The sequence below is a fragment of the Taudactylus pleione genome, unplaced genomic scaffold (assembly GCF_031769625.1).
Source record: "Taudactylus pleione unplaced genomic scaffold, aTauple2 ptg000842l, whole genome shotgun sequence".
NCBI lineage: Eukaryota > Metazoa > Chordata > Amphibia > Anura > Myobatrachidae > Taudactylus > Taudactylus pleione.
The window spans coordinates 6,775,746-6,787,918 of record NW_028285244.1 but is presented as its reverse complement, the minus strand read 5'-3'; the positions used below and the strand labels follow the sequence as shown (position 1 = coordinate 6,787,918).

General features: G+C 45.5%; 1 protein-coding gene across 2 annotated transcripts in view; it reads right to left on the bottom strand.

Annotated features, from left to right (window-relative positions):
- The window catches only part of LOC148474501 (rho GTPase-activating protein 20-like), a 146,368-nt gene that overhangs the window by 31,435 nt on the left and 102,760 nt on the right, over positions 1 to 12,173 (bottom strand). For both annotated transcript variants that reach the window (XM_088458548.1, XM_088458549.1), the window contains exons 7-8: positions 8,493 to 8,570; positions 7,118 to 7,184 (exon numbers count right to left, since the gene is read on the bottom strand). In XM_088458548.1, the coding sequence (XP_088314674.1) occupies positions 7,118 to 7,184; positions 8,493 to 8,570 (145 nt within the window). The remainder of the gene's footprint in view (positions 1 to 7,117; positions 7,185 to 8,492; positions 8,571 to 12,173) is intronic.

Genomic DNA, 12,173 nt, shown 5'->3' with positions numbered 1-12,173 from the left:
GCGCACTATGGAAACTTGCTCCTGCCCCATGGAGTATGGCCTCCAATATAAGCGATGAAGCATCAGTGTGCAGTCAATTATGTGACACGTCCGCGACACTCCCATAAGTCGGTACATCTCCGTGCGTCTGTGTAGCCATCTCCCTGTCAACGCCCAATACATTTCTGAGACTGCGTGTCTCCATTGCAGAGCGTACACACTATGAGGCATGCATAGTTGAAAACCATTGACCCTTCGCGTGAATATAGGCACTGAGGACCTCATTCAGAGTCGTTCGTAAGCGGCCGCTTGGTTGTACGCATCCGATGTTTCCAAACCACGCATGCATACGGTTAGTTGTGCGCATGTCGTAGGAGACCTTGCGATCCAAAATATTGTCGATTGTTGGGCTTACGAGCAGGAAGTGGCTTCCGAGAGTTGATTGACAAGAAAGGCCGTTTGTAGGTGTTGACGTGGTGGTCTAAAAACGCAGGCGTTCCTCACCGTTTTCAGGGCGTTTTAGGGGCGTACATAAATTTCTTGCTATGACCGACATAGAAGGCCGGAAGTAGTAATACGTCACTCTGCGAGCAGGTTCGAGGCCTGGCTGATCGTACAGCTTAAGGTTGGGTATGTGCTCTCTCAAGCCCCAGAGTACAATCGATATTATCGAATGTGACTGATGTTATGTTTGATGTTTCTTTTTTGTGCCACACAATGCAAGCAGCTAATAATCGTTTGTTGTAGCTAATAACACTGCTAATTGGCTTGTAATTGATTCAGTTGCGTTTGCATTAGAGAATAATAAGAATAAATATATTTCATTGGGATGGCTTATTCTATGCGTTTTTTTGTTCATTTTTGATGTCATTTGCACACAACACAAGCGGCCGCAAGCAGCAGAAGAAAATTAACATACAGCGACAGACAACAACTGACAACGATTTACTCGATCGCTAGCTGCTATCACTCGTTAGTTAGAGGAGGTGCTTTGTTCATGTATGGGCGTCACTCTGGTTACGATCGCCCGGCCGTGCGATTGTTTTTTTTCCTGATTCTCGATCGTTAGGCGTACGACCGAGCGGCGGCTTACGACCGCCTCTGAATGAGGGCCTGTATGTGATCCAGAATCGGGCCCTTAGAGGTTTATGTACTAAGTCTTGGAGAGAGAGAGATAGTGACAGGAGCTGATTGGTTGGTACTTTATCTCTCTACACTTTATCTCTCTCAAAGGCTAAGTACATAGACCCCATAGTACATAAACAGTCGAGGAATTCAATTCTCAACAATGTGTACAAAGTTCCATCGGAACGCCGTTGACACTGTTGGAACGCCCACACCTGAGGTCCACCGACAGCGTCAAATTCTCCTCACACCCTGCACCAGATAAAAGAGTTGGACTATTCCATACTCAATCATTTTGCATGCATTAGCTAAGCCGAACATCGCGGGACCGCGCTTGTGAAATTTCCAACAGCCAATGTTATGCTAATTCTCCTAAGCTTAATTAGCACAGTACTGATTAAGCGGGAGTTGTATTAAACCTTCTACAGAGGACAGGTGGTGAAGTTGCCCATATTGTAGCAGCCAATCAGCTTCCAGCTTTCATTTAATAGAATGAACTTCAAACACATACAGACCATTTCCTGTGATCAGGTCCCACCCTGATCACAACTGATAAAATATAGATGCACGCTTGCTAAACATACAATGCACTTCTGCCTGTTTTCTGAGGATTTCAGAATCAATTTCCTCATCAATTAGCCATATTGGGGTCGATTCAATTAGCCGCGAGAAGGGTGAGTGTCAGTTTCATCAGCAAGGACACTCCAGCAACGGCACCTCATCTCACCCTCCTCGCGGTCCGATCTCGCCCTGAACTCGTGTAGCCCTATGGGGCTGCAAACAAAATTCTGCGAGCCCAGAGCTGCTGTTGGTGTAGCATATAGCCACACTTACTTGCACGGACCCGTGGATCCGGTCTAATATAATTAATCCCATTGTATTGTATTTGACGAAGTGATATTTCATGTTTAAAAAATATTTTTTTTTCAATTGCATGGGCAAATTTTAATATCAATTGTTATATGAATAAAGATATTACTTTAAACAAAATTATGCCTTGCTAGCAATCTTTATAATTGTCCTTACGGTATTTGAAAAGGTAAATATCCTGGTTATCACTGGTTGGGTACGGACCGCATCCCGGTTATCCGAGTGAGTCATTAATGGATTAATAATAATGGTATACAGTATACATAGTTTTTAGTTATATTTAGTTATTAACTGGTCAAAGCAGTATATCTGCTTCAAGCATTAGAACGAAAAAACGCAGTGCAATCTTTAAAGCGGCACATTGCCAAGAACTGAGGGCCTGATTCAGAGCCGGACGCTATTTGCGAACGGTCGTTCAGGAAAAGGGGCCGGCTATTTAAATTGAGCGCTCGCTCTTTGCGGTCTGTTGACGCCTCTAAGTCTGAACGAGCGAACAAAACCTGCGGCCGCTATTTTGATAAAAACACCCCCTGGCCGCTCGCATCCTACGTCATCTCCGCTATTTATTAGATTAATCGAGTACATCAAAAGGCGTCTGAACTGCTCGCAGTGCTTGTGGTTGGATTTTCCTACCGCAATCATGCGAACAGTTCAGGCTAAGAAACAACCAAGTGACGTGGTCGATGACGCTGCTTTGTTAATTATGCACACCCTTAAAACGCCCGTTTTGACCTTTTGGCACGCCTGCGTTCGGATCTCCACTCCCCATTTTCGAGCAACTTCCCCTGTTACCACCCACAAACGCCTCATTCTGTCACTCAAATTAGCAGGCATTCGCTATTTTGCGAGCACATGAATTTCAACCGCACTGACTGGTTCGCGCATGCGTATTACGAGCCGTACGCATGCGCAGTTGTGCGAACATCGCTCGGAGCGAACGAGCGGCCGCTTACGAGCGGCTCTGAATCAGGCCCTGAATTCCTCCCTCAGGAAGGAATGCAAATCCCTGTATTGTCTGATACTGCTGTCAAGACAGTTGGAACCCCAGCACCAAGCTCCCAATTATCATCATCAAATTACTCTTGTACTGCACAGGGTCGTAACGCACAAGGGGCCTGATTCAGCAAGGATTGCAACTGCTAAAGCGTACGCAGACGGTCAATTGTTGCGTACTGCGAATGAGTATGCATCGCAGTGCGCAAATGCTTCACTACGATCAGAACTGCGATCGCAGTGAGTATGCAGAACCATCGCAGAGTGATTGACAGGAAGTACCGTTTCGGGGTGGTCAGAGAAACGCAGGCGTGCCAGTACATTTGAACGCCATTGCAGGGGCATGCGTAAATTAGCCACTGCAATGGCATACGAAGCCTGAGCTCTCACTGCATGCAACGAGGTTAGCAATTTATAGGAAAGGTCAGGGCTGCAGTAATTCTGCCTGTGGGGTCGATGGTACTCGATGGTTCCGATGTTTGAGGAGGTTTGCAAGGTATTACGGATGTGAGAGAGGGGAAGTGGGGGTCTGCATGTTGTCCATGCGAGTGCTTTGCATCAGGTAAATTAGCTATGCATAATTCTCTAGGATGTGCGGAGCTGAACATCATTTTCCGGACATCACTAAGAACTGAGGGCCTGATTCAGAGCCGCTCGTAAGCGGCCGCTCGTTCGCTCTGAACGATGTTCGCACAACTGCGCATGCGTATGGGTCATAATGCGCATGCGCAAACCACTCATTGCGGTCGGAAATCGTGCGCTCGCAAAACAGTGAGGGGCTGCTAATTTGATTGACAGAATGTACCGTTTGTGGGTGGTAACAGGGGAAGGTGCTTGAAAACGGGGGAGTGGAGATCCGAACGCAGGCGTGCCTAACAGTCAAGAGGGCGTTTCATGGGAGTGCATAATTAGTAAAGGAGCGTCATCGACCACGTCACTTGGTTGTCTTTTAGCCTGAACTGCTCGCAGTGATAGCGGTAAGAAAAACCTACCACAAGCACTGCGAGCAGTTCAGATGCCTTTCGATGTACCCGATTAAGCTAATAAATACCGGAGATGATGTGTGATGCGAACGGCAAAGGGGCGTCTTTACAAAATAGCGAGCGCATTTTTCGTTCACTCGGTCAGACATAGAGGTGTCAACAAACCGCAAAGAGCGAGCGCTCAATTTAAATAGCCGGACCCTTTTTTGGAACGACCGTCCGCAAATAGCGTCCGGCTCTGAATCAGGCCCTGAATTCTGAGGGGTAAATTTACTAAAGTGCGAGTTTATAGAAGTGGAGATGCTGCTCATAGCAACCAATCAGATTCTAGCTATTATCTTCTAGAAAGTGCTAGATAAATGATAAGTAGAATCTGATTGGTTGCTATGGGCAACACTTCTATAAACTCGCACTTTAGCAAATATTCCCCCTGGAGTCCAAATATAAGATATAGTTTATTATTTCACCAGCAGTTGTCAGTTTTGTTTGATATGTGCTTTTTATTTAAACGTATCTCTTATATTTAGATGAGTGTAATCTGATTTTCTCCTCAGTGCCATGAATAGCTCACACATCTGTTTACAATCTGTCCCCAAGCCAAAAATCCTTTTCACGTCTAAGAATTAGTGTTTCTGTAATCAGGTGAAATACTGTACTGTATGCGTATTTTTTAGGATCATTTAAAAAAATATATATTTATAGGTTCTAGTCAAGTTGTATTGAATAATATAAATGCATTTATGTGCTATTTATGAGACTAGCACAGCACAATCCAAGTTAATTTGCCTGCAGATTGTATAAAAACAGATATTTGCTTCTAGAAAGTGATAAAATTAGCATTTTTTGAAAAAAAAATAATTAATATAATTAAAAACTTAGGGCCTGACTCAGTAAGAATGGCAAATGCACTTACGTACGCAGATCGGACAATTGTTAGCCATTGCGCATTCGTATAAGCCGCACAGCACGTGCGCTGCGATCGCACTGCTATTACGGATGCACAGAGGAATCCATTGCAGAGTGAGTGACAGGCTGTGAGCGTTTGGGGATGGTCGGAAAAATGCTTGCGTGCCTGTCCGCTTGAACGCCGTTGCTTGGGCGTGCATAAATTAGCCATTGTGATTGCATACGCAGCATGAGAGCCCACTGAGTGCGAGGAGACTTGCAGTGTCTGCGGCTGGTCAGGCTTGGCGTAAATGCTGCGTACCTGTGCGATATGCGTCGATGGCAACGATGTTTATGCAGAAGAGCGACATTGGATGGATGTGAGAAAGCAGCAGTGGGCGTCTGTATGCCGGCTGAGCTTTGGCAAGCATTAGCATATTTTCGCCGCTGCGTTTCGCTGAAATAAAAAGCTGCGATCGCAATAGCGATCCTTACTGAATCAGGCCCTCAGAACCCAGAACAGTCATTATTCTGTGTCCCCAACTCCATAACTCTAGAATGCAAAAATAGTAATACAATTTAGTGTGTAAAGTACATACATACATATTACATATACATGCGGTCGAACAGGGGCGCCACCCATAGAGGGCGCACCCCTCCCCAACATCCCGATTTCAGCACTGTCCCGCTGTTCCACCCGTGGGCTGAAGTGGGCCATGTGTGGTTAAATTGGGAGGTTGGGGACCCCCGCCGCCGCAGGTGTGCGGCGGTGCCGGACCCCCAGAGTGTGAATGGATGCTGCGCTCATACACGCGGCATCCATTCACTGACGGGAGAGGGCTGGGGGAAGCTCAGCCAGTGACGGATGGCTGGGCTTTACCCCCAGCCTGACGTTATTTGGAGGCGTGCCGTGCGGGCACGCCTCCAAATAACGTCAGTTAGAAGGCGTGGCAGGGCACAGCGTACCTGGCCGGCACAGGGTGCTCAGACCCCTGGAGCCGGCCCTGCGTGTCACCACCTTTAGGGGAGAGGGAAGAAGCTAGGATCTCCGTCGGCTGACTGAGATTTCCTGGCTTCTTCATCTCAACTGCAGTGGCCGGCTGCGTGACCCCATAGATCACCTTAGCTGGCTGATGTCCTGCTACGTATCTGATGCTGTGTTGGACAACGCAGCATGGATACGTATGCAGCAGGAGGCGTGATACCTTCTGCTGCATTACCATATCTGCACTTGCGAGCAGCTTAGCTATTCCATCTGAAGCTGAATGAGGCCCAATGTTCCTTCATGGGAATATTTCTGAGACATGACAAATACTGAAGAGACACACGGGATAGATGTATAAGCCTTGGAGAGAGAAAAAGTTAAGGGAGAAAAAGCACCAACCAATCAGTTCCTAAATTGGTTGGTGCTTTATCTCTCTCAACTGTATCTCTCTCCAAGGCTTAGGGTGTCTGATTCAGAGCTGGACACTATTTGCGAAAGGTCTTTCAGAAAAAGGGGCCGGCTATTTAAATTGAGCGCTCGCTCATTGCGGTCTGTTGACGCCTCTATGTCTGAGCGAGTGAACTAAATATGCGCTCGCTATTTTGTAAAGACGCCCCCTGGCCGCTCGCATCCTATGTCATCTCCGCTATTTATTTGATTAATCGAGTACATCGAAAGGCATCTGAACTGCTCGCAGTGCTTGTGGTTGGATTTTCCTACCGCAATCATGCGAACAGTTCAGGCTAAGAAACAACCAACTGACGTGGCCAATGACGCTGCTTTGTTAATTATGCACACCCTTAAAACGCCCATTTTGACCTTTTGGCACGCCTGTGTTCGGATCTTCACTCCCCGTTTTCAAGCACCTTCCCCTGTTACCACCCACAAACGCCTCATTCTGTCACTCAAATTAGCAGGCATTCTTTATTTTGCGAGCACACAATTTCCGACCGCAATGACTGGTTCGCGCATGCATATTACAACCCATACGCATGTGCAGTTGTGCGAATATCGCTCGGAGCGAACGAGCGGCTCTGAATCAGGCCCTTAGTACATCTACCCAGTCTGTCTGTTTGACACACTGAGAATGTAGAATCGATGGATGGGGCGATACTACACCTTATGACACAAGAATTCTGGGCATCAGTTCAACAGATTACAACAATAGGAGATATATCTGCTATATAATGATTAAAAACCACCTGATATTCATACATTCTTATCATATCATTGTGCTGTTGATTGTCTCCATCTGAAAGCTTAAGCTGAAGCTGTAGTTGACATTCCTTGAACATACCAATAAGAGGATAAGGTGCGTCATCTTTGCCGGAGGTGACCCACAACTGGTAATCTGCCTCTGAGCCCTGCAGGGAACACAACACAGAATGAGCTGGGAAATGTCCTTCGCTGTCAGTGTATAGTGTAACGCGGGGATTGTGTCATAAAGAATTATATGCAGCCATCACATAATTAACCGCTGTTGTCACAAGAGCAGTAATCACCCTCCCCCAGGTTATGAAAACAAACGTCCAGAGACAAAATTTATATCTCAAGCACAATTTTAACAAGTAATCCCTGCTGCATTATTACATCATGTTGGAAGGATAATATTGTATTATGTAAAATGGCATTTTGATTTGAATCAGAGCTGAACGGTAATTATGAAATACTTGACAGGCTGCTGAGAGTCGTGAATTTGAGATGATTCTAATGTTACTGTGCATTCACTGACACCACAAGAGTCCCATAGAGGGATTCCACTAACTAGAGCAATTGCAGCGCTCATTTGACCTGGCCTAAAAGAAAATGTACTATTAAGATGTAACGTCCTAATGTGCTGTGGACAACTTACATGTTGCTATTTATTTGAATAGACTACTTTGCTGAGGTATGATCTTGTGAGCAGGGCCCTTTAGCCTCTATGTCTGTCTGTTATTACCCAGTTTTGTTCTATTACTGTTGCTTCCAATTGTAAAGCCCATAGGAATATTCTGCGCTATATAAGAAACTACTAATAAATAAATAATAAATAAATGTTTCATTAAAAACTCCCTATCTAAATAGGTTATCTATTGCCAGCTTGCCTATGTTGATGCTATCTGCGTGAAGCTTATACAGTATGTACTCCACGCGTTTGATGGAAGAGTGCACCAGTTTCCTCCCAGGGTCCAAAAAACCTATTGGCAGATTCACTAACCTATGATATAATCAACACTAGTGTTTATGTGGTAGAGAATGTAGGAAGTAAACACCAATTGGGCAAAAGACTGATGCGATGGGCCAAATGTAATAAGGTGAGAGTTAGGAAATGTGAGAGTTTAGCAGTAACCTATCACATTGGTTGAGTTTAATCTTCAAAATGGGAAAATATCTGAACGAGAGTTTAAATTGTGAGAGTTTTTTGTGCCTAAAAACATGGGAGTTTGCACGTTCTTGCACTCTATTACACTGGGCGAGGGTAAAAAGTGTGACAGTTTATTGCTAGACTCTCACATTTTCTAAACTATTACAAATGTAGGGTGGCCCGAAGTGTATATATATATATATGTAAACCTTTAAGGAGGACCTTTGCAGTGGTAAGTGGATGATGCTTTGCATAGCCAACCACCAACCAGGTAATGAGCAGCCCTGATAGAGATTTCTGTGGTTGCAGACACCAGGTAAATACTTACTTCTACACCAAACTGTTGCAAAGCCATTGTTATCACATCGCTCACAGTATCTTCATTGGTTACAGTCAGCGTTTTCGACTACAGAAAAGAGTTAAAAAATAGTTGATATTTTCATGAACGTAATTTCTTAACAATGAACAAATTACCTGCCAAAAAATGAGTATTAATTTCTTTATATTCACTTAATTGTTAAACATGTAGAATTTTCTTTGCATCTGCCACCTACAATATTAGCTGAAGACATTTATGATTATATCCAATCCATACCTCTGATCTCAGATAATCGGGACACGCACACAAACAAGAGGGCACAAACATTCTGCACTGAGGGTGTGGCCATGCCCTGTTGGAGTGCACCACATCACCTTGGATATGCCCGGTGCTAGGTCAACCCCGCCCCCCCAAACCGTCTCCCTTCATCAAAATGAACCGTTACATTGAACCCGCTCAATGCCCAACATTCCTGGCAGTTGGGACAAATGTCCCCTCAATTGGATACAGCTAGGAGGTATCATTTGATCAGCCTGGTGATACAGTGATATTGCAGAGGCAGGTAATGCCTTACGCCTCAGTGATGTCACTAGTTATAATTGCATTAATAGGCTGTATGAGTTCATGCATATTACTGTATTTAGCGCACTCAATGGACATACATATTAATCTCTGCAAGATCAATATTCACGTGGTTTGCTAATGTTCACTTCCAGCAGCAAATTAAAAATATGCAAAAAATCTAGCAGAGCCTAAAGCTTGCAGAACGCAGCACGAACAATTCTGCAAGCTTTACGCTCTGCTATTTTTTATTATTATTTGCTACTTAAAACGAATCACTCGGGGAGATTGCAGAAAAGTACCCCATGCCATAGGAACATGCTCTTTCTCCCGGAGGTCCAGCACTTGGCTCAGTGCATCTTATTTTAACATGAAGAAAGGACAAATTTAATGTCACTTTTTGCTGTCACTTTAATAGATCCTGCAAGTCACAAAATAAGTGCCATAGATTAGCCTGTGCTAATAGATAGCTGTAAGCTGGCACTTACCACTACACCTCCGACATGGCACAATACAAATGCAGCTGTCATGTTAACTGACAACTTCAAGATGAAGTCTAATTTTACGTGTTACAGTTAAAAGCAAATTTTTAAGCCAGAACCTCTCTTCCAACATGGGTTTCTCATGCCTAGGACTCCTGTGGTTTGGGAGAGACCCTCACCCACTCTGGTGCCTGGAAGGGAGGTGTCTTCAGGTATAAGAGTATAGAGAAATATTAATCCAAACAGAATGAAGCAAGGTTGTTAGATGGAAACTGATTGGATAGTTTTGGGATGGGAGTTCTGGCTTCAAGTTATAAGCTGGGTACACACTAGTTGTCATATAGTTCAATCGAACGAAGAACGATATACATCGGTAGCGGATTGGCGGGTGTGTACAAGCGATATGTCTGTGAACGATGTAGTATGCAGATATATTGGTGTGTACGGGCAACCCACCGACTGTACGGGAAACCTGCCGACTGCCCGACATATCGAGCAGCCGATTAGTAAGTGCGTATAGTTTGCTAAATCGGCTGCGCGGTCAGCGTAACAGCAAATATATTGTTATTTTTCAAGAAGTGTGGGCACTGTTCTCTAGCGTTGTTGATTTCAAGGGGAGATGTATCAAATCTCGGAGAGAGATAAAGTGGATAAGTTGCCCATAGCAACCAATAAGCTTCTTTCATTCTAAACACTGTGCTTGATAAATGATAGTTACAGATGTGTCCATATACATCTATCGAACACTGGGGGTCATTCAGACCCGCTCGCGAGGGAAGTTCGCTCGCAAGTGGGTCGATGTTGGGTGAATGCGCATGCGCACGACGGAGGGAGGCAAAGCCGTCGTTATGGGTCTCGCACCAAAGGGGGCGTGCTGTCGATGGTGACTGACAGTAGGCCCCCTTTGGTGGGCGTGCCGGGGGCGTGGCTGCCAGACGGAGGCGTTTCCTACCGTCTGAGTCCTGCCCCACTGACATCAGTAATGATGTCAGTGGGAGTGATTTTGGCTCTGATAGAGCCAAAATCACTCCTGGGCTTGTGGCAGCGAGACCCTACTGCAGGGTCTCGTCACAAGCCCGATGGTCACGATGGTCTTGACCACCGCGACCATCAACATGGACGCTCGCTATAGCTGTGGGTGGTAACCCACAGCTATACGAGCGTCCATGAGGCCGCTCCAAAAACAGGTAGGAGGGCCCTGATTCAGAGCGAGCACTCTGGTCAGAGCGTTCGGCTCTGAATCAGGCCCACTGTGCCTGATAAATGATAGTTACACGTCGCACTACACATAACGCGGGAGCTCTGTGTGACTTGGTAGCGATGAGCATCTTTTCCTGCACATTTTTACCTTCAAATGTGTCTTATCCGCACAGAGATGTGAATAGAACACACAAGCAGCATCTACTGATTAATATTATGTGCATGCTGCTTGTATGTGTCTGTATGTGCAACTTTTTACCTTCAAATGCAACTGCGGCTGTATCTGCATGCGAAACGCTACGTTACAGTGCCAGCGGCTGTGATACCGTAATGTAGCATTTCACATGTAGATACACCCGCAGTGGCACACAGAATACAGGCATGCTGCATATCATTATAATCGGCAAATGCTGCTAGTGCGTCCTATTCACATGGCTGTGTGATGACCTATTCGCATCGCTTTGCGAATAAGACGCATTTGACGGTAAAAAGTTTGATGAAAAGACGCTCAGCACTACCAAGTCCCGGCATGGCCGACTATAAGGGCTGTTTAAAGTGCAAGGACGCTAAATGTATGAGGACACATCTCTAGAAGCTGATTGATGTTTCATCTCTGCGCATGTGTCCGAGTTGCACTGTGCAGATGCAATGTCCGATGGCCGGGTCGATGGTCCGCTAATGGCGCGTCTTTGTATGCACATCGCAGAATCGCGCCGCAGCATCTGGCCGACTCAATAGGATGCACATAGGCAACGGCGTTACCATAAAGATGTAGTAGCTGTTGCGCCTAAACTGTAACTGCGTCTGACTCAGAGTCACCCATTTATGTCTCTGGAAGCACTGATACATCTTCCTCCTTCACTGAACTTCAGGGCAAATGATATGGCAGTTCCCACTAATACTGATGCATATGGAGAGATGTACAGCTCTATGGCCCTCATTCAGAGCCACTCGCTATCGGCAGTACGCTCGTTCCGAGCGATGTTCGCACATCTGCGCATGCGTACGTTTTTTAGTACGCATGCGCGAACCAGTCAGTGCGGCCGAAAATCATTTGTACGCTATATAGCGAGTGCCTGCTATTTTGAGTGACAGAAGGAGGCGTATGTGGGTGGTAACAGGGGAAGGTGCTTGAAAACGGGGAGTGGAGATCCGATCGCAGGCGTGCTTAAAGGTCAAAACGGGCGTTTTATGGGTGTGCATAATTAATACAGCAGCGTCAATGACCACGTCATTTGTTTTTTTTAACTCAGAACTGCTCGCAAAATAGCGGTTGAAAAAACCAACCACAAGAATAGCGAGCAGTTCATATCCTGTTCGATGTACTCGATTAATCTAATAAATAGCGGACATGACATATGGTGCGAGCGGCCAGGGGGCGTTTTTCAGAAATAAACGAGCGTATGTTTTGCATGCTCGTTCAGATTTAGAGGTGTGAACAGACTGC